The sequence below is a fragment of the Phyllobates terribilis genome, unplaced genomic scaffold, assembly GCF_046119375.1.
Source record: "Phyllobates terribilis strain yellow unplaced genomic scaffold, ASM4611937v1 Scaffold_7__3_contigs__length_470593459, whole genome shotgun sequence".
In the NCBI taxonomy this organism is placed as follows: Eukaryota; Metazoa; Chordata; class Amphibia; order Anura; family Dendrobatidae; genus Phyllobates; species Phyllobates terribilis.
In genome coordinates this window covers 91,837,702-91,858,927 of record NW_027362767.1, presented here as the reverse complement: position 1 = coordinate 91,858,927, position 21,226 = coordinate 91,837,702, and the positions used below count along the sequence as shown (strand labels likewise).

General features: G+C 43.2%; 1 protein-coding gene across 5 annotated transcripts; it reads left to right on the top strand.

Annotated features, from left to right (window-relative positions):
- Positions 1-263: 263 nt before the first annotated feature.
- LOC141153810 (serine/arginine-rich splicing factor 5-like) lies at positions 264-20,002 on the top strand. 5 transcript variants are annotated; one of them, XM_073638974.1, is made up of 8 exons: positions 264-384; positions 7,153-7,283; positions 9,957-10,027; positions 11,682-11,795; positions 13,718-13,790; positions 17,090-17,163; positions 17,347-17,457; positions 18,965-20,002. In XM_073638974.1, exons 2-8 carry the CDS (start codon positions 7,158-7,160, stop codon positions 19,158-19,160), a joined length of 765 nt encoding a protein of 254 aa, XP_073495075.1. In that variant the 5' UTR covers positions 264-384; positions 7,153-7,157; the 3' UTR covers positions 19,161-20,002. The 5 variants fall into 5 exon arrangements, with proteins under 5 accessions (XP_073495075.1, XP_073495074.1, XP_073495072.1 ...); XM_073638973.1 differs by having other exon boundaries at positions 274-442; positions 13,721-13,790; positions 18,968-20,002; XM_073638971.1 differs by having other exon boundaries at positions 274-442; positions 13,721-13,790.
- Positions 20,003-21,226: the final 1,224 nt, after the last annotated feature.

The following is a 21,226-nucleotide window of genomic DNA, read 5'->3' as shown; positions in this document are numbered from 1 at the left end:
GGAGCCGGGGTTAGGAGCTGGGGTCAGGAGCCGGGGTCAGGAGTTGGGGGTAGTAGCTGAGGTCAGGAGCTGGGTATAGGAGCTGGGGTCAGGAGTTGGGGGTAGTAGCTGAGGTCAGGAGCTGGGTATAGGAGCCGGGGTTATTTTGCCTATAGACATATTTTCTACACTTGGGCAGGAAATAAGTTTTCTGCACATTTGAGGAATCTGGTATCAAAGCTCCCAAAATGAACGCGGCTAAGGCGCCATGATCGCACGGAGCGGCCGCGGCTGAGCCCTGTGGTTTCCATGACAACACGCCTCTCCCCGCGCCGCCATCTTGTTCGAGTCATATCCGGGGGTTTTCGGTCGCCATTTCATTCTCGGGAAGCGGCGGTGGCGTTGGTGAGTGTGTGGCTGGTTGGCTGCAGGAGCGGGGCCGCCGGGGAGCAGTCGGTTTGGGGTGAGGGACATTATTTTTGCCTCCCCGGGGCTGGATGTGAGGCTCATGTGATACGTGTGTTCGGTGTCTCCGGGCTGCAGGGATTGGCAGAGCGGGGTAAGCGGAGGGTGTGCACGGTGTGTGGCTGCCTGCAGCCCGCCAGAGCACGCTGGGAGTTGTAATCTGGCCTCAGGCGGATGATGGGCCTGCTCCTTAGCATTGTCTGGAGCCATCCGGGGACACATATGGTCTGTATGGCTGCGGGGTCATGTGGCCCAGGACGGAGCCACCATTGCTTGTGTGTGTTCCCTCCAGAATCACAAGCCCACATGATAGCTCCAGATGCCAAGGAGGCCACTGTACTAATGTCCCTGAGGCCTAATGCAAAAGAAAGGCCGGGATCAACCATTTATAGGCTAGGCCAGGATCAACTACATGTTTTATATACATATAAAACAGCATTTTTAGTGACAAAATGTTTTTTTTTTTACAATTTTGTTTCCCCCAATTAGCTACATACAGTAATATTGTCATACAATTAGCAGCATATAGTCATTATGGCAAACAACTTGTAGTAATGTGCCCCATACCGTTACTCTTCTTGCAGCAAGTAGGGTGCACCTATCCGGGCCCCCCCCCCCTCCCCTTCTTGCAGCAAGTGGGGCGCCCCCATCCGGCTCCCCCCCCCCCCCTTCTTGCAGCAAGTGGGGTGCCCCCATCCGGCCCCCCCCCCCCCTTCTTGCAGCAAGTGGGGCGCCCCCATCCGGCTCCCCCGTCTTGCAGCAAGTAGTGTCCCTGATCCCGTAGTAATGTGCCCCAAACCTTTCCTTTTCTTGGAGTAGCGCCGCCTATTCTTCTCACTTTTCCTCTGTTCTCTCGGCATACTTGTGTGGCCCGCAGACACTGTAGACCCCTTGAAGATCGCGGCCCGGTCCAGGAGCCGCCGATGTCAGCGCTTTATTTCAGTTGAATGTGCGTCTTTGGACCAGCTCTCTGCACAGCAATACCAATGCCAGCCAATCACAGTACAGCCGGTGATATCGGCGTGCCTGCGCATGGCAGTGACGTCATAAGCTGGCACGCCGATGTCAGCTACTGGCGTCTGATTGGCCGGCGGCTGGCATTGGTATTGCTGTGCAGAGAGCTGGTCCAAGGACGGACGCACATTCAACTGAAATAATGCGCGGACGTCGGCGCCTCCTGGAACCAGCCACGATGGTCAAAGGGGTCTATGCTGCCTGTAGGCTGCATGAAGCAGCCTGAGGGGCCGTGTGTTTGAAACCCCTGCTGTAAATCATGTCAGCCTGCCCCTTGTACAGTTTCATCACTGTGGACCCTTTATTTTCAGGACCTATGGGGGTCTTAGAGGTCCAATACCAAGAGTATGTTAAATTGTCACTCCCCCCCCCTTTAAACTGCCCACAATTTTACACTAATGATCCACACCAGACTTTTGTCCTTCAAAAATATGTTCTGTGACACTGGGATATTTTGATCGTTGTCTGCTGACGCAGGGTGTGGTGTTATTGGCTGACCGATTGATCAGTCCGGTCATCGATGCAAAAGGCAATGATTGACTGTTGCTTTCTGGTGGATCACAATCTTCTGCGTATAAACTGCTCTAAAAACAAAGCAAAGTTTAGAAACTACTACTCCCGCGAACCAATCAGTAGAGGGCAGAGACGCTTCCCATCTGATAGCCCAGGTTTACATTACCGACAAGTGGCATTAACCACAAATGGCCAGCATGTTTGCTTGCCGGCGGTGGTCTACACTGGCTGACTGCACTTCAGGTGCACAGAATGACCAGTGCTTGTAGGTTGCATTGTTCTTGACAGCCTGAATCTTGTTTATGGGATGACGTGCTGCCGAGAGCAATGATTTATTGTCATTGTCAATGATTTCTGCAGCATTCCTGGTACACAGAGTGCATCTGTAATGCAGCCGCTTTCTTACTCTGTTGGATGAGAACAGGTAGTAAATAAAGCTTGGGCTTATGAGCGGGTGGTCACCGCCTCCAGGCCAATAGTCCAAAAATTAACAAATTGCATAATGTTTACTGGGACACTTGTTCTGGCCAGGAATTGTTATGGGAAAAGCGTGTGATTTCTGTATGCGGCGGCGCCCCCCTCAGCAGGATAATGTGAGCCCTTTAAAAAATTATATTCCATTGATCCTCTGCTGATGCTCTTGTACCTCTCCTTGAGTTTGCTGCAGCCAATCATTGGCTGCAGCATTTTTTCTTTGATTTTGATAATTTCATGTTTGTTTGTATTTCTTTGCAGCAACATGTAAGATTTTTAATAAGGAGCGAGTTGCAAAGTTGCTTGTTTTTACCAGCACTTTGCAATTTTACTCATTTAATAAGCCCATTTAAAGGAGCATTCCAGTTATGACAAAATATTATAGTAATCACCAGAATAGATACCCCTTCCCTCATTCTCCTTCAACTACAAGATTGCAACCAAGAGAGTTAAAAAAAAAAAAAAAAAAAAGTTCCTATATGGAAGGATATGCCTTGTTGTGGCTGATGGGCACAAACTAATTGATCAATGTGTGCGAAATACCTCAACTTTAGGGAAGAGGCAGTCGGCCATATAACTCGGATGAGGATCACAACGCAATGCTCGGACTGGATGCCAGCTCTCCCGATTTCTATGCAGCTGTCGCACTCGGGTCAGAGATCTGACGGGCCAGTCCAAGCACTGTGTTGTGAGCCTCGTCCGAGTTATACGGCCTGCTGACTCTTTCCTTACTCAGGTGAAAGCCATAGCCGTGTAGCGCTGAGGCCTTCCCACTTTTTGGGTAGATTCCCATGACCGTATTTTTGGGCTGAGTACTGTCTGTGGAAAAAGACTGACCTTACATGGACCAATGTTATTTAATTGACAAATCAGATTTTTTTTTTTTTTTTTGACCAAATGTTTGTGTGCGAAGAGTCTGACCATACATTATTCTCCTGTAAATTGTTGATGACTCGCCTATACAAGTCTGAGCCCGATCCATCAAGGTGTTGGTGTAAGAATGCTGGTGTCGTGGAGCACTTTGAAATGTTGTAAAATTTTTGCACAACTTGAAGTTGCTCAAAAATTTGACTATCTTTTGCCATTTTTACACCAATCCTGGTCAGCTTCTCCAAAGTGAGTGGCGCTGGGATGGTGCGTGGCCAAACCAGCTTGTCAAATTCATTAAAATCTATGCCACTTTAGGGACGAAATTTTCCAGAGATGTACCCCAGTTCCCGACTGGAGTAGCATTTCTGGCAGAGGTGCTCAGCGGTTGTTAGATGAATCTCATTCATTAAAGGGACTCTCAGCAGAGAATGACTGTTCAAACCAAGCACAGGCGCTCTGTGCTTCACGGTGGGGCATTCAGTTATATACACCTTCCCTGCTGCTTGTTTTCTTATATCCGCCATCTTCTGTCCGTATGAAGCCAGAGCTGTCAATCAGATGAGAGTCCATTATGGATCCACTAGATCACCTATGATTTTTACGGATATTTTGCAAGACTTTAACATGGAAAACTGTTTGGTCTTTAAACTGGTGGATAAAAAATGGATGCAAGAGAGATGAGAATCCAGATGAAAAATCATCTTTTTTTCTCTTTTTGTGGATGGAAATTGTCAGTTTTTTATTTGGTCGTGTGAACTTAGCCTTTCCTTGCACAATCTATTAATCTTGCGAACAGTGATTTATTTAGGGAAGACTGCAGCTTCCCTGAGCTCCTGTGGTTTTCAGTCTGAAGGAACGCTGCTTGTGAACGGGGCCATGTAGGTATAGTCTGTATGGCAGTAGTGCAGACCCTTCATATGTCTTGGCGCACACACTGTCCTGGGATTTACCCTCATAATACATCCATTTGCTTCAAAATATGAACACACACATTTATCGGCCATGGGGAACCTCCTTAACTGGAGGCCTTCTGCATACTGCGCTATGGAGTCAGCTTTGCACGGATAACACAGCCCCTCAGTATTTTTCCCCTTGTACACAGGCATACTGTGTACTTTCTCATACTTCTTACACATGTAACATTACTTGGCAGGAGCTAAAAAAGGGGGTATCCGTAAAGGAGTTCTTGTAATTCCTCTTTGTAGTGTAGTGTGCCCACAGCAATAAGCAAAAGAGGGAGTTTTACTGCAAATTCCACTTTGGCCAGCAGATGGCAGTGTGAGGAGAGGCAGCGTCCTTGTGCTCAACTTCATTATCCCAATGTTATTATTTACCATACGAGGTAAGAGTATGGAGGGTACAGGGCGCTCTGTTCTGTGAAGCCTTACCCAGGCATTATGCCACACAGTCTGGATTTGATGTTGTGCGCTCATTAGAATATATAATACCTTTTCCAAGTTACTTATACACTTTTATTATTTACACCATTGTAATGACCCAAATGTACAGTTTCTGAAACAAAGAGCTTAGTTCAGCCCTACCATCTGATTTTGATGACCTATTTAAGAGACCTCTAAAATCACCCAGAAGCGCCTAAGGATAATCATCAGTGCAGTGGTCGAATGCAGTTAGAACATGTTAATTCCTAGATTCGTCCTTACAATGGAGGGAGCCGTAGATGGTTTCCCCATATAAGGCTATGTGCCCACGATGCAGAAATGCTGCATATTTTTTCCGCTTCTCCCTGCGGATTTTACATGCGTTTTTCCCGCCAGGTAGAAGCGTTTGTCAAGCGTTCTTCACATGCATTTCTGCATGCGGGTTATCAAGCGCTTTCCCAAACGATTTCAGCATCACTTGGAAAAGTGCTTGACAACTTGTTCACACTATATAAATCCATGCAACCGGCATATATAGTGTGACCAAGTTAGTTTAAAAAAAAAAAAAGGAATAAGAATGGTGAAAAATAAAGATTATACTCCCCTTCCGATGTCCTCCCAGTGTTTTCTCTGCTGCGTCCGGTGTCTTGGGCGGCTCGCGGTGACAGGTCACATGACTCAATGACTTCATGGCAGATCCTTCACAACACCGCGACCCATACAGCAGACAAGACAGAGGGGAGAAAACACCGGGGGCCATCGGAAGGTGAGTATAATCTCTTTATTTTTTATTTTATTCTTTTTTTTTTTTACAGGTTCTATGGTACCCGGGTCTGGATGAGAGTCTCCTCTTCTCCAGACCCGGGTACCATCCGCACATTGAACCGTGTGATATCCGCTTGTGCAGATGCAGTGATGCCGATGTCACGCGGTCCAATGCAAGTCAATGGCTGCGATTATGCTGGATGTCCGCAAAATTAATGGACATTCTGCGTATTTTTCCGCAATGATAATCCACAGCGGAAATTTACGCAGCATGTGCACAGCACATGCGGATTATCATTGGGAACCATGGGGCACGTATTACCAAGCGTTTTTTAAGCGTTTTCGCTGCGGAAATTCTGCATCAAAAAACGCTTGAAAAACGCATAGTGGGCACGCAGCCTAATTGTGGTTACAGGATGGTTGATATCTATTGGCTGTGTCCCTTCTCATGTGGTCTCCTATTTCTTCTGGGCTTTTTGTGAAATGGCTGCAATCCTCTTCCCTGTGTAAAGAATCTGCTGCTGATTTGTTCTTTTACTTCCCTTGAGTTATCAGTCGCATTGGAGACCGTAATCACATGGGCAAACATTTAAGTTTAGCAGTGGGCTTTAAAGGGGTTGTCACTTTTCATAAAATATTTCCTAATATACACAGTTAAAAAAACAAAAAAGCACTGTTCTTTACTTAACCTTCTCAGATCCAGCACAGTTGCCTTGGTCTCTTGTCTGCACTGTGGCCAAACATAACATCGACATCACTGCAGTCTATCGGTGAGCTCACACCTTGTGCCATCTACATTGGCGGAACCGCTGCGCTCAGTGATCGGCTGCAGCCAAGCGGAGACTCAATGCTGGACCCTAGTTAAGTGGAGAACAGTATGGTGTCTTTTGCAATGAGCTGTGCTTATCAGGGAAAGGTTTTCTGAAAGGGGACAACTTTTAAGTGACCTTCTTTAAACCATTAGAGGCACTTTGCAGTATTCCACTTCAGGGGTCCTGGGTTCAAATCCCACCAAGGACAACATCTGCAAAGAGTTTGTGTGGGTTTCCTCCGGGTTCTCCGGTTTCCTCCCACACTCCAAAGACCTAATGATAGGGGATCTAGATTGTGAGCTCCAATGGGGACAGCGATGATGATGTATGTAAAGCGCTGTGCAATATAAGCGAGTAAAATATACATCAGCTGCCATTGTATTCTGGGAGGTGTAGTTGACGGCTTACCCAAACATCTATCTATATACCTTTCTACTAAGAAATAATTACATGAGGCCACAAGTGAAAATAGATATAATTGTAATCTCCCATCTCAGAGGGATGACATCTGCACAATGTGTGCGGAAACAAAGCTCCTGGGATTTCTGTCTCCTCCGTTGTGGTGAGACTAGGAGTTCACCTTATTATTCCTGGTCTTCGCACTGAAGGGAGAAGACATGCACTATTCTGCTTGGAGCTGGAAACCTGGAAACTATCAGGGTATATGAAACGCAGATGATGATCTAGGGTTGTGCACGTTGGAGACGATAATGACTATACTTGCATATTATATCGCATACGTCTCCTAGAGGATGTCCACTGCTATTTTAGGATTATCAGGTCTCTTTCGCTAGGTGGTCGTCACATTAAATAGAACCAATGTGCTGGATTTCATCTTTCTAGAACATCGCAGATTTCATGTTATTTTTTCTTTTCTCCAGATACGATGAGTGGTTGCAGAGTGTTTATAGGGAGGCTTAGTCCTCATGCTCGTGAAAGAGACGTGGAGAAGTTTTTCAAGGGATATGGACGTATCCGAGAGATTAACTTAAAAAGTGGATTTGGCTTTGTGGTAAGTGTTACTTGTGTTAATTATCCACGTATATGTTACCTTCTTTTTCCTCTAAGTGACTGTTGGATAATTGTCCTCCATGGTAAACCTGACACTCTGGAGAGATGGGAAAAATAGACTTGTTGGCAGAACAACACCCTCACTGTTCCTACCACTCCTTTTCTTGGTATTCATTGTGGAGATGGCAGTACGTGTGAAATTGGGTGAAGATGTGAGTCTTTGACAGAGTAGGAGACCTCATCCAGAACTCAGATTAGTGACTTGTCTTCTGCGCTTTTTGCATCCGTATGATGTTTCAGCACTACATCACATTGCTAATAACACGCCATAATTCTTGTCATATTGGGTCCCCTTCCCAGGACTTCTAAATCCTCTTCGAAAATAAAAAGCGGCTTGTTAAAATCGGTGAAAATTTGTATCTCCTGTTGGAAGGAAGCTACTGAGTAGTGCAGTGAAGCCGCTGTATGCATCCATCATGATCAATTGGGTTTTATTCACACATTATTTGTCAGAAGTAGAATCTGATAAGGGAAAATCTATAATTGAAAGACTCAAATCTGTTCTGGTTTTTGGAGACCCTCCTGGTTTTGCCTTAAGATTCTTGACTAAAAACAAAGATATGTGAATATTTCCTTAAAGGATTGGTCCACAACAAAAGTGGATTTTAATGCTAAATGTCCATCTATTTAACGTGATAATTTAATAGCTTGTCTAATATTAAAAAGTCCCTACCATTCACTTCACTTTACTTGTTTTTTTTTGTTTTTGTTTTCTCCTGTTTAACACTTCCATTTTTATGTTTTTTTTTTGAGAATCCCCAATGCTTTGATACTCAAATGGGACGTCATCAGGGCAAAGGGGCTGCGGTGACTTCCGCAGCCGCTTCCCCGCACTCAAACGAAGTGTCATCGGTGACGTCCTTTTTAGGAGTTTGGCTTGTCCCTGCTCTACTGAACCTGCGTCTGTTGTCCATTCCAACGTATGCTCAGTATGAGCTCCCTTGTCACTGTGCGATATTATTTTTCAATGCGCAGTGACAGTGCGCTCCCTCGCTGGCTCTGAGAAGTGCCAAGCCGACAAGAGCGCACTGTCAGTGCGGATTGAAAAGGTGAGAATGCAACAATGGAGAAGAGGAACTGGTAATGACTTTTTTTAGATTAAAATAGGGATCCAAAACTAAACTCAATTTTAATCCTAAATGTCTAATGTAATCTAATCCATTTTTTATATATTTTAAAGTGCACTTCTTCCATATATTGGGGACCATTAGTTTCATGTGCTGTAATAGCTGATGTTTTGACACAGTGCCGCAATGAGAAATGTAGGTTCCCTGTGCCTGCGTTAGAAATGTAGTTTGTGTTTATTTCCACTTTTCATATTGCCGCACTCCGGCCAGGTTTTAAAATGGGGTGTGGTGTTTATTTTATTAAATGTGGATTTTTAAGCAGATGCACTACAAAAAACGCTTCGGATACTGAGTTTTTTTTTCTTATTTGCATTTCGAAATCCACATCGGTGTGAACATACCCAAAGCATCAGTGAGATTTCCTCTATTATTACTGGAAAATAAAAATGAACTGGCGTATAAGTTGTTATACATACAACATGTAGGAGCATGTTCACACTGGCCATTAAACAGACAAAACCTAAGATAGAAACAAAATGAGTATATACCCTGCTGTAAATAAGTAAAAAGTAATGGTGCATATAAATAACATAAGGTACTAGGTAAACTCTGTTCTTGATTAAAAAAAAAACCCCATAAAAGCCACCCAACAGCGACAAGGTGTACCCCAGCTGGGACGGTCCCTCTGATACTGGGTAGCATTGGATCTTAAGGAACCCCAAACAGGCTACCAAATCTACCATTTATACATTGTTATGATGTACATATTTTGGCTAATCTGAAAAAAAATTACTGTGACAGGTCCTGAAATTCCCAGCAGATCACTGGAGATCTGAGTCCTGAGACCCCCACAGATCACTCAGAATGTCATGTATGCTCCTCCATGAGCATGCTCATAGACTTTCTGTGGGTGTGGAGGAGTAAAGTGCTCCTACTTCCTGTGCAGCACATGTATTTTAAGCGATCAGTCCCACCCATGGCGGTCTGCAGGGATTTTTAGACTCTGTCACTTGTTAGAAAGCAGACAATTTAAATATGCTTTTAATAAATTGACAACTGGGTCTTGGACCATTCTTTCCAGGAGGATGTACTTATTTTCCAATTTATTTAAAGATTATTCAACACTGTTTTCTAATATTTGACAGAGCCTGAAATACCCTGCATACTGCTGTGGGTGGGACCCCCAACTGATCACTCAAAATACTTGCCACACGCGTGCTGCACAGAAAGGAGTACACATGCATGTCTCGTATTTTATGCGATCGGGGGAGGAGGGGGTCTCAGGAACTGGACCCCCTCTGATGTGCTGGGCATTTCCCTTGTAGGACTGGTTTATGCTTGGTGTCTGCACTGATTGCACAGTGTCAGTCTGCAGGGACAAGTGTTTAGTAAAGCAGACTTGTCAGGAGAATGAACAGGCCCTGGTGAACAGGAGGCTGAAGGGTTTTGGTTTCTTTGCATGTATGCGAAGTGCTGATTACATAGGAAACGTTCTGACTAAAGCCATGCATTATAATAATCCACATTCTGTTCTTTCCTTACAATAGGAATTTGAAGACCACAGAGATGCAGATGATGCTGTGTATGAACTGAATGGAAAGGAACTCTGTAATGAAAGGTAAAGACAGCATTATCATGTTAAATGGCCATCTCTCCTCTGTAAAACCTGTAAAAAACTGATCAGGTTACTTAGACGTCATAGATTGTAGCTTGCGAGCAGCAGGGCCTCGCTCCTCTTGGTACCTGTTGAATTATGTGTTTAGTCTCTTATGTCTTTGTCTGTACAAGTCCCCTCTGCAATGTAAAGTGCTGCGGCATATGTTGGCGCTATAGAAATAAATATAAAATATTACTTCGAGGGATTGTTCTGTGAAACTCTTATGGCTTATCCACACGATAGGTAATAGACCTGTGGGGGTCTGACTACTGAAAGCCAGAACTTTTTATCCCCTTTAGTGGAGCGGCAGTGCACCTGTTCAACCACCGCTCCATTCGTTCCCTGTGAGGACTGCCAGAAGTGCCGAGTGTTGTGCTCACTAGTCTCATAGAGAATGAATGGAGCGACGGTTATTATATGCTTTGCTGCTCCATGCAAACAGCGATAAAAGGGCTCTGTATTGGTGATCAGTATGGCTCCTAGCAGTCACTCATCCAGTTATTAGCGATTGGGTTTGTTCACAGGACAACCCCTTAAAGATACAGACTGATATCTGTTGGTTTTATTAACATTGAAAAATACCTGAAACAAATAATCCTACTACAAAGGACTAAGTTTATAGGAGTTGACCACTACTGGACGTACTCCTTAAGAACTGCACTGGAATGTTGCAGAAAGTTAATTAAAAAAAAAAAATAAAATTAAAAAATAACTTGCCTCACATCCTGAGCCTCTTGTCCCCTGCTGGCCTCCTGATATAAACAGTGTCATGTAACCACTGCAGCCAGTCAGCAGCTGCTGATCAACTGCAGTTTTTACAATGCAGTCAGAGCACTCTGGGGCTGTTCTTAAGGGATTGTCCAGTAGTGGAGAACCCCTGTAAAGTAGTTGTTTGGCTAGTGACTTTACATACTGTATTAGAACCTGATATCTGTATTCATCCCCGAACATGACTCCTTGTATGGGACCTCGCTGGTCCACGGTCCATGCTGTGGTCCCTATATAGAAGGCAGTAGTATGAGTCACTCTTTGTAGACTCTGCCCTTATACATCAGCGCAGTCCAGAGAATAGAGCTGACACATTAATAAATGTCAGGGAGAGCACAATGTTGGGAAACCTTTGCAGTACAGACAATATAGACCATCTCACCACATAGCACCCTTGTTCCTATATCTGTATTTCTGAAACCCTCCTGCAGTTCTGATCATGTAACAAAATTAGATTCCTGTGATGCTGTATTCTCTGCTTTTCTCATCCAGGATACAGGTAGATAAATACAAAGGCCATTCGCCTTAAAACAGAATTATATTTGTTATTTCCTAAAGAGTGCCACACACTAAGTGCACACTACAGTGAAAAATAATGCTGTCCCAAAAGCACAGACCGGTCGCTACATACCATAAATGTGCACCTCTTTGGTGTGTAATTACCAAGAAAGTATCAGGCAGTTTTAACCACAAAATAGTAAAATGTATTTTTTAGGAAAGCTGAATGTTATAGCCGAGTGAATCCCATTAAAAGCAAAACCTAAAAGAGAGCGTAAATGGGAATACAAATGGATGGGTGTTTGGGGAATGCTGATCATACTAATGTATTTTGTGTCCAATGATTCAGAGTCACAATAGAACATGCCAGAAATCGAAGAGGAAGAGGAGGGGGCATGATGGGTGGCGGAGGACGTTATCCCATGCGTTTTGGCTATCGACAGTCCAACAGTGGCGGACCCAGGTAATGATATTCTTGGGCAGTATAGTCTTTAAGTATATCCCATGAAAATTCTTCTGATGTGACACCTGTAAGATCACATCGGTGAATTGTCACCTCTGACAAACCCCGATTACTTCAACTAGCCTAGATGATTGTTGGTCAGTAGTTTATTTTTCGCAAATTCTGTAAATACTTAGAGTTTGTCTGGTCTTCTGAGAAGTCCGTAGTCCCACTGTGACCACAGACTTCTGATTCCCGAATAAGGATGCACCAGTGAAGCGAACACAAAAGGACATGTGACTGCAAGTATGCAATTTGCATACAAGTGGTCACATGCCAACTAGACGTGCTCAGCTTCTCTCAATTCACTTGTATTAAAAGGGTTATCCAGGATTTTTTTTTATTATTATTTATTTATTTATTTTTTTAAGTATGGGCCAGAGAACTAACAGGCAGGTAGTTGCTAACTACCTACCCGTTGTGCCCGGTGCCGATGTCTGCTGATGTCATGTCGACAGAGCAGCAGCTTCTCTTCACCTCTGCTCTTTTGATGGGGTGTGACTGCCGATGTCCTAATTGATTGACAGCTGGCGGCCTAACTGCAGGGAGCTGGCTTTCATTCAGCATGACACTTGTAGCCATGCCTCGTGGATAGAGCAGCCCAGAAGAGCTTCTCAGTTGACATGGAGCAGTTGAATCGCGGGCAGGAGAGCCAGCACCGAGTAGAACAAGCAGGTTGTTGCCTCTATTAACAACTACCTGCCTGTTAGTTTTAAGGCTACTAATAATAAAAGTGAAATAGTCCTGGACAACCTCTCTAAGAGAACACACACATCTAGTCGGAATTTGCAAATTGCATACTGGCACTCACTGACCGCCTGCTGTTACTGGCAAGAACAGTGAATCCTGCAGACATTCACCAGTAGACCGGACAGCCCCTTTAAGACCACCATTCCCATTAGATAGCAGTCTATGGAATGCCTGTTCATCCGACAGCTCTCTCGCCTGACTTCCCCATACACGGGAACGCTTGGCCTAGTATTCCTGTATTTTATGAGAAAGGAGTCTGGCTGTGGCTTATCTCCAGGGAGCACAAAAGTATATCCTGCTGAAATCCAACAGGCCAAATCCTTCTCTCCCCAAAAATCATTTGTTGAGGGAGAGTCAGGAGGCCCCATACACATTAGACTGTACACTGATATTGGCATTTTCAGTCTACTTTAGTGTTGTTGGATTTAATATGCAACCAAGCACTTTTGTCTTTTCAATGGGGAGAGGGGAATAAGTCACTCATTATGGCTGCGCTCCCATTGGAACAAAGAATTAGATACTTTGATATCCAACATGCCCAATCCTTCAGTTCCCTTATATTGCTATGGGGGTGACATAATATATTCTGCCGGTCCCACCAGTCTTCATCTAATGTGTAACGGTCGTCAGATTTTCAGAAGCACACCCCTGTATAGTGCTAGGAGGTTTCGCCTCTGGCACATGAACCCCCTGGACTGCTTTTTCTATATAACGGATCCCCTCTAGTCCTGCGGTCTGGATGTAATAGAGCAGCTTCTCATAGGTTTGTGGGAAAAGATTTAGGCCCTTAGTCATCAGAGATTACGTTAGGAGAGTCCCGCTTGTCTTGATTTTTTTGGGGTCGCAGTAGAGCATTTCATTCAAGCCTCTAATTCTGGACTTAGAAGTTAGTGAGGTGATCTTGGTGTATGATGGCAATGTCTGTATCACAGTCAATCACTGTATAGAGGTCTCTGGACATCGTTGGTAATCTGGATGTGTTCACCAGTGTAACATTTTCTGAATCTTCCCTTTCATTTCTGTGTGTTTGGCAATTTTCTCTTTCATCCTAATACTGACTGCTATTCTTTGCTGCAGAAACAGAAGTATGCAATCTGTAATGTTGTTTTTCACTTACTGTTTGTATTTGGCAGTAGGTATGGACCCCCAGTGCGCACTGAGCATAGAATTATTGTGGAAAACCTCTCCTCACGCGTCAGCTGGCAGGTGGGCATTTTTATATCTTCTACAATGAATTCATGTATAGATTGCCATAAGATTAGGTATTAAAATGTAAATGGTCACAGCAGTACCAAGGATGCTGTGACCAAGGATGCTGTCACTCTTGTACCTGATCATCCACACACAGTTCATTACTAAGGTCTTTGTAAGTGCTGCCACTGAATGGTTTTTTTTTCTTGTATGTAAGTTATTGGCACTGCATGTTCTCCAGCACCCAACTATACAGCAAGGGTGGTATTCAGAAGGAAGGTGTGACTAAAGGATCCCTGTGACCGTTTATTAATGTGTGCTGTGGCTAAAGCTTTGTCTGATACTTGTTATCCATTTGTGGCTGTGTCTTGGCTTATGTAATGATTAGGTACAGAATGAGATGCATAGTTTAACCTCATGGTATTTTTAGTTGCCCTATTGGACTCTGTCAGAGGCTGGAAACGTGTGCACTGTAAGTGAATACATAACCTGACAGTTTCCATAGTTTGTTTGCAAAATAGGAACTGAGGAGTGAGCTAGACATGCTCCCTAATTCACACGGCTGTATCATGGCTGCAATTCGGTTCAACCATGGGTCTCATGAGCCCCCCCCCCCTAACCAAATCACAGGCATATGTGAGCCAGGTAGTTCAGGTCACGAGCACCACAGTTGAACCTGGAATTACAACCAGAATACTGATGAGAAAATATGGCTGCGATACAGTTGTGACTTTTCCCTTACTGTCGCTCTGTTGGGGGTTTGACTCGTCACTCAGGTTATTATTGACCCACGAGCTCAGTGTTAACAGGATATGTGATCAATGCGGTGACTGCTGGACAGAGTCTTGGATGTAGCGGAGCAATGTTGACAAGGAGTTTGCTAAAGAATGGATATTGCTGTGTAGTATAGTGGGATTGTTGTCTCCATGTGTTTTTATCTTGGTGTTCATCCATTGCTGCCTCTCCTGCACAATAGTACATCTGCTCCTTGTATTGCTCATACATTGAGTGCTTATGGACATATCACCGTGACTTGTTTGTATAATAGCCATTTCTTGGAGCAATGCAGCCGTTGTCTCTCTGAAATTAGCTAATGTTTGCTAATAGAATTAGAAGGTCCTCTGAGAAACCGGATAATTGCTGAAGGGGGTGGTCCGAAACTAAAATTTATTTTAATCCTAAATGTTTATTTAATGTCCTAATCTGATGTCTTCTCTAATATACTTTTAATAAAAAGTCCTTGTCGTTTCCCTCACTGCTTTAATTTTTTTACTACTTCCTCTGACACTTCATTTGAGAATCCCCAGTGCATCCTGGGATAATCAAACTAGACTTCATCGGAGCAGAGGCTGCGGACACTGCTGCAGTTTCTTTCCCCACCCTGATGTAAAGACTCATCAGTGATGTTACTTGCAGCGGTCTGGGCTGTTCTTTGCTTTTCCTGCACACCAAGTATTCGTCTTACAACGCGTGCTAACAGTGCGCTCTCTTGCCGGTTCCCGTTACTTGTGATCAGAGGGAGCGCACTGTCACTGTGCATATTGCAGTGACAAGAATCTACTGAGCATCTGTCAGAATTGACAAAAGCCACAGGGACTAGCCCAGCCCCTGAAACAGGCATCACCGATGACCGCAACCTCTGTCCCCAGATGACAACTTGTTTGACTATCCCAGCATGCACTGTGGATTCTTACCACAGCGTGTATGTGTATATATGTATAATATATATATATATATATGTAGTGAGGGAACGGTAGGGAATTTTTAATTAAAAGTATATTTGAAAAGATTAGATTATGACATTAAGTGGATAGGCATGTAGGATTAAAGTACATTTTAGTTTTGGACCACCCCTTTAAGAGCAAGCTGATATAATTAAGGGTGCAGAAGAGGTGGTCAGTCCGGTGCTTTACTTCTGCACAAAACTGAAAATGCCTTGAGGTTGGCATCAGAAAGTGGTGGTGACGACTGTTGTATTTATTGGCGGCTTTTTCCAGGCCTGTGGCCATGTGTCAGGCATATATAACCTACAGATGACACGGAGCAGTGGCCTTTGGATAATGAGGTGGCCTGCTCGGCTCCTGGGGCGTGCGCAGACAGTTCCCATATTATGTGCAGCTGTTGGTTTCATTTGCAGGATTGTGTACATTTGTAAAAATCCTTTCCAATTGCTTGTATTGCGTTCTGAACACCCCCCGGACACATCGTAGATGTCTTAACATGACAGCGTCTGTCACGCTGCTGAGGTTTGGCAATGTGGAGTGTTATGATACATGATTGCTTTATCTGTTCTATAGTGTAAAATGTGCCAATGTTTGACAAATGTAACTAAATCACTGTTCAGTAAATGTGGTCTGAGGATGGCACTGTATTAGAGCCATGCAAAATGACACATCCTATGTGTGTGGGTGTTTTTTTGTTTTTCTTTGTTTTTTATTTTTCTGTTAAGTTGCACATCTACTCTTTATTATTAGTACTAAACTGATATTGCTCCATCCTGTGTTGTAGTAAATATTTTTTTTACAGACATATTTCTAACCACGTGCATTTTGAACCTCTTTTAACAGCCTTTCTTTGGGTTAAGCCTCGTTTCTCTTGTGTGGAGGAGTGCCCAAGAGTTTTTGGTTTGCTAATGGCTGAAATTCTAGGGCTGGGCCTGTTCTGAAGTTTCCTTTTGGTTCCTATCACCCTCCCGCTTTGCCGATCTAGATCTTGGTTTGCCCAGATTTGAGCAAGAGTGGCTAGCTCAGGTCAGCCTCAGGTTCTCTAGCCACTTCCAGTGATTGCATCCAGTGGTTTCAGGTTTAACGTCACTCACTTACTGAGACTCTGGTGCTTCCCTGCCGCCTTCCACCCTTCTCATGTAAGTGAGTTGCTCACAAGGTCATCTAGGTTATGGACAAGCGACTCTTTGCTTAAGGTACCTCCGACCACTGGTTATATTCTGTGGTAAGTAACTTGGGTTTGAAATAATATAACACCAAGTAATAAAGTCAGAATAGTTAAGCCTATGTAGCAGAGAAGTTGTTACATATAGAGTAATACCACCCTATAACCATATATGCTCCTGATCCTACTGTAACAACATTAGTAGACTTTGTGTAAGAATGCTTAATGTTACACATCACTTAATGTATCTGCATATTATGTAGATCAGCTTTCATCATACATGACACTAACACTGATTTATCATAAACTTTTTTAGATAAACCTCAGGTCTTCTCAGCGCAGTATCAATATTTTATACGTTATGTTCAATTAGTTATTGTAAAGGGGCAGATTAGTTAAATGCTAACCAACCTTTCTTGTTTCAGGATCTGAAAGACTTCATGAGAAAAGCTGGAGAGGTAACCTATGTGGATGCCCACCGGAGTAACAGGAATGAAGGGTATGCACTTACCTGATCGAAGGGTTGCCGATGGTCCAAACACTTGCCTTTAAGAGTGGTCATTCTGGTACCTAAAGCCCATCTTTTGGACTGGTTTGCACCATGTGCAAGGGAGGTCGTTGGGGATGAGGGATCTGGTTAAATTAGGAGTATTGAGAAATTAAGACTTTCTTTTTTTATAAGGGTTGTGGAGTTTGCATCCTACAGTGATATGAAAAGCGCTTTAGACAAGTTGGATGGGATGGAACTAAGCGGTCGCAAAATAAAACTGATTGAAGATCGCAAAAAACACAGGTATGTGGAAGTTGCCATGTAAAGAATTTGTGTTATTTTAAGTCCTCTATTTTTCTGTTGTCTTCTTGTTTTCACTGTCAGATTTTGCACAAAATTCATCAAAATGGCACAAATTAAAAAGTTTCTTGTCAAGTTTGCACCTTTTGGAGGCAACTCTCCCATTTATCCACACCAGGTCACAATATTAATTCATTACAAGATGTGGCAGACCCCCATGATAAAGGCGGTGGCAGAATAGGTGCCAAATACTAATGGAACAACTACTCGCACGTCGACCATTCATGGAGGGGATGGCTGCCTAGTATTCTAAATGCACATGGATGAGGCTTGTATAGGGCACCATAAACATTAAATCTTAAGCTGCAATAGAAAGAGTATAGTAAACCATATTCTTTATTAAATATTGTATAAAAACAAACACGTACAAGTAAATGCGAGTGCCACTAAGGATATACAGGGATATATAGCATAATAACCAATCCAAAAAAAGTTCAAATGTATGAAAAAAGTAGAAACAATAGCATATTTATACCATAAGACATTGATGTATCAAGAATAGTTATTCGTACTCTAACTCCTATAGGGTGTCTAGAAAGGTTGTAATATTGGTTATGCTAACCATTGATATAGCTTGCATTAGTTCTATATAGATTGATACAAAAAATGTCTGCCATGAGGGTCTGATAGTGCAAGAAGACTGCATCTGCAGAGCTGTCATAGTGCGCCAGGCACCGTGCACTACATGTGTGCTATGCCTGCAGGCTGCCCAACATTATATAGAAGGGCAGGGACTATAAGTCAATCAGACATGGGGGTAGCAGTAGGCATAGTAAAGTGGAAGATTGGCTCATGTGAAGTAAGCCGAGCCAGATTACTCTCCTTTAAAGAACTAGGTAAGAATCAGACTGACCTTGGTGCACTTGTAGTCTCATTCACAGAAAAATTCAAAGCTATTTTCTTAGCAGGTCAGTTCAGAAAAACATTTTTTGCAGTCTGCGCGTTAACTACCAATGGGCACATTGACCAATATAAGCATACACTCATTTTGTCCGTTACATTGCACATGAATTGCACCCCATTTACAAATACTAGTCGTGTTAGTGTGCACTATGGTTTGCAATCAGGTTATTTGGTAGTGTTCAAAAAAAAGAAACCTCACTGTGAAATGTGTGCAGTGGTCCCAGGCCGTGCTGCGCACCACCCATCCTGTGTATTCGTCCTGCTTTATAGCCTGATCAGACTTTGAGCTGAAGGTCCGGTGATCACAGTGCATGTAAGATGTTGTGTAACCAGAGGTGAGGAAGGCAAAGCTTCTCAACATTGTAAAACTATTGGGGGCCACAAGGTCCTTTGCTGATTGATATACCCAGAGGTATCCCAGTTTATTCAGAATACATTGAAAATATAAGGCGTTGTGATTCTGCATTAGCATGGTATAGTTTTGCAGATTTAGTCTGGATTCAGACATGCCTTGCATTTTGTACTGAATTGCTGTTTTTTCCTCCAGAAGTAGATCCAAATCCAGAAGCTATTCCAGATCACGCAGCAAGTCCAAGTCCCGTGGATCTTCTAGGTCTGCAAGCAGATCTCGTTCTCCTAGCCGTACGCCTGAAAAGAAATACAGCCAGAAATCTAGCGGTGAACCTTCCCAGAGCTCCCCCAAACGCCAGTCCCGATCCAGTTCAGCCGAGAGCCGCGGTTAGTCTGACACCTGCTAGATGTCGAAATGCTGAATTAAGGTTATGTGCCCCAAGAGGAAGACTGCTGGGGATGAAAGGTTTTCACTGTTTTATGTAACCAAAGCGCCTGTAAAGTTATCTGGCATAAAAAGGTGTCCTAACGCTTTGTTTTTTTGTAAATATGCGATCTGGCTTTCCTGCCTAGACCAGGGGATTGGCAGGAGTAATATAACTCTTCCTATTCCACATGTTTCACTGTATAGATCAGTGAAACATGCCTGATGATTTTTTTTGATTTTTGACTTGTTTATAAATTAAATTAAGCTATGTACGTAGATTTATGGCGTCAATATGGTCATTGACATCACATACTGCCCTATTATTATCCTATTCTTTATAACTTACACTGTTAGTGCCAGGAAAATGTAAGTTTCAGTGAATATATATATATATAGAAACAAAATCATAAGTGGTGTAATAGCGCATGTTACATCAAATAGGTGTCATTGTTACAGATTGAGGTCATTTATTTACAGCCAAAGCCTAGGTTTTGATTCGTCTCGTTTTATTAGCTTCATTAGTTATTGTGCGTGTGAAGGCTAAACCCTCTATTAATACAAAATGTAGAATTTCCAGCTTTATTTAGATCTTTCTAAATTTCAAGAATTTTTTTTGTTTTTTTCACATTAGACTTTTGTAACTTTCCATTTTTTGTTTTATTCATTTGATGATTTGTGTTAGGCGATCTTGTTTGCTCTCGTGCTTAGAAACTAGGGAAAGTAGTTCAAAGCAGTTTTGTCCAATTTTGATCTGTTCTGTATTCATATTTCTGCTTTTGGTTGATTAAATAAACTTTGAAAACAAAATTTTCTTTAACGTTCTTACAACATCCGTTCGTCCCTCTGGACTACTTTTTTAATTTAAATGTAATGAGAAAAAAGAGCAATGCAAGGTTGGGATACATTGTACACATTAAAATTCTGCTCTATTGTCGCTACTGTAAATGTATAAATCCTTACTAATGTGCATCTGTCTCCCAATAACAGCCAGAAGTGGAGCTGCTAAAGGCGAGGCAGTGTGAAAGGGACCGACTGACTAGTCATGTTATTGGTACCTAATCTTAGAGCGACATAATGTAGAGACACAGACCCTGATTCCAGTAGTGTCACTCACTGAGCTGCTTAGTGTTATATTGATAAAATCACTGTTTTATCAGCATAATATGCCAACAAGACTAGTAAACCTGCTGCCATGTAAATCCTCCTCTATATAATCCCGCCCCCATCAGTGATAGGCAGCTTTCTGTGTACACTGTGCATAGGCAGAAAGCAGAGTTATACAGAGCTCCGCATTCATAACTGCAGCGGATAAAACAGGGATTTTATCACTGGCACATTGCTGGAATGGGGGTCTCTCTGCCTCTACATCATGCTGCTCTCAAAGGGTAGCAATCACCTGGTGACACATTTCTTTTTAATAGCAAAGCCAGCTTCCTTCTTTTTATGTATTGGCTGAAAAACAGAACTCTGCTGACTGACCTATTGAAATAAGCAGTGAATCAGTCACCTTCATACACCGCATTGACTACAAGCCCAGTACTGGAAATGGAGCCTATAGATATACACTTTCTTTTTTCATGGCTTAGGATTTGTAACCAAAAACCAGCAACAAACCAGAAAACTTGCTGTATTCTTCGGACTAAAGACACACTTTTTTCCTCCAAAATTTTGGAGGAAAGTGGGGGGGGTGTCTTATAGTCCGGATGTACGGTCCAGCTGTGGATGGGTGGGGGGAGCGGCAGCAGTGGAGGTGCGGGGCACAGGAGGCAGGAGCCACCTGCTGCAGCTAACACTGTGCCTGCTGTTAAAGAAAATGAATATTCACTGCTCCCCATATTCATTTTCCATAATAGCGCGCAGTGTCAGCCGCCAGCTTCCTGCAGCTGCTCAGCGATCACTTGTGCCCGCTACTAAAGAGAATGAATATTAATTTCTCCCCACTCCCATGTGCGTAGGGAGTAGTGAATATTCATTCTCTTTAATAGCAGGCACACATGATCACCGAGGAGCTGCAGCTGATATTGTGCATGC

Coding starts and splice junctions, on each gene's coding strand:
- LOC141153810 (XM_073638970.1), top strand. CDS start 289: ATGACAACACGCCTCTCCCCGCGCCGCCATCTTGTTCGAGTCATATCC. Junction 443..7,152: donor CGGGGAGCAGTCGGTTTGGG/GTGAGGGACATT, acceptor TCTTTTCTCCAG/ATACGATGAGTGGTTGCAGA. Junction 17,164..17,346: donor CGGAGTAACAGGAATGAAGG/GTATGCACTTAC, acceptor TTTTTTTATAAG/GGTTGTGGAGTTTGCATCCT.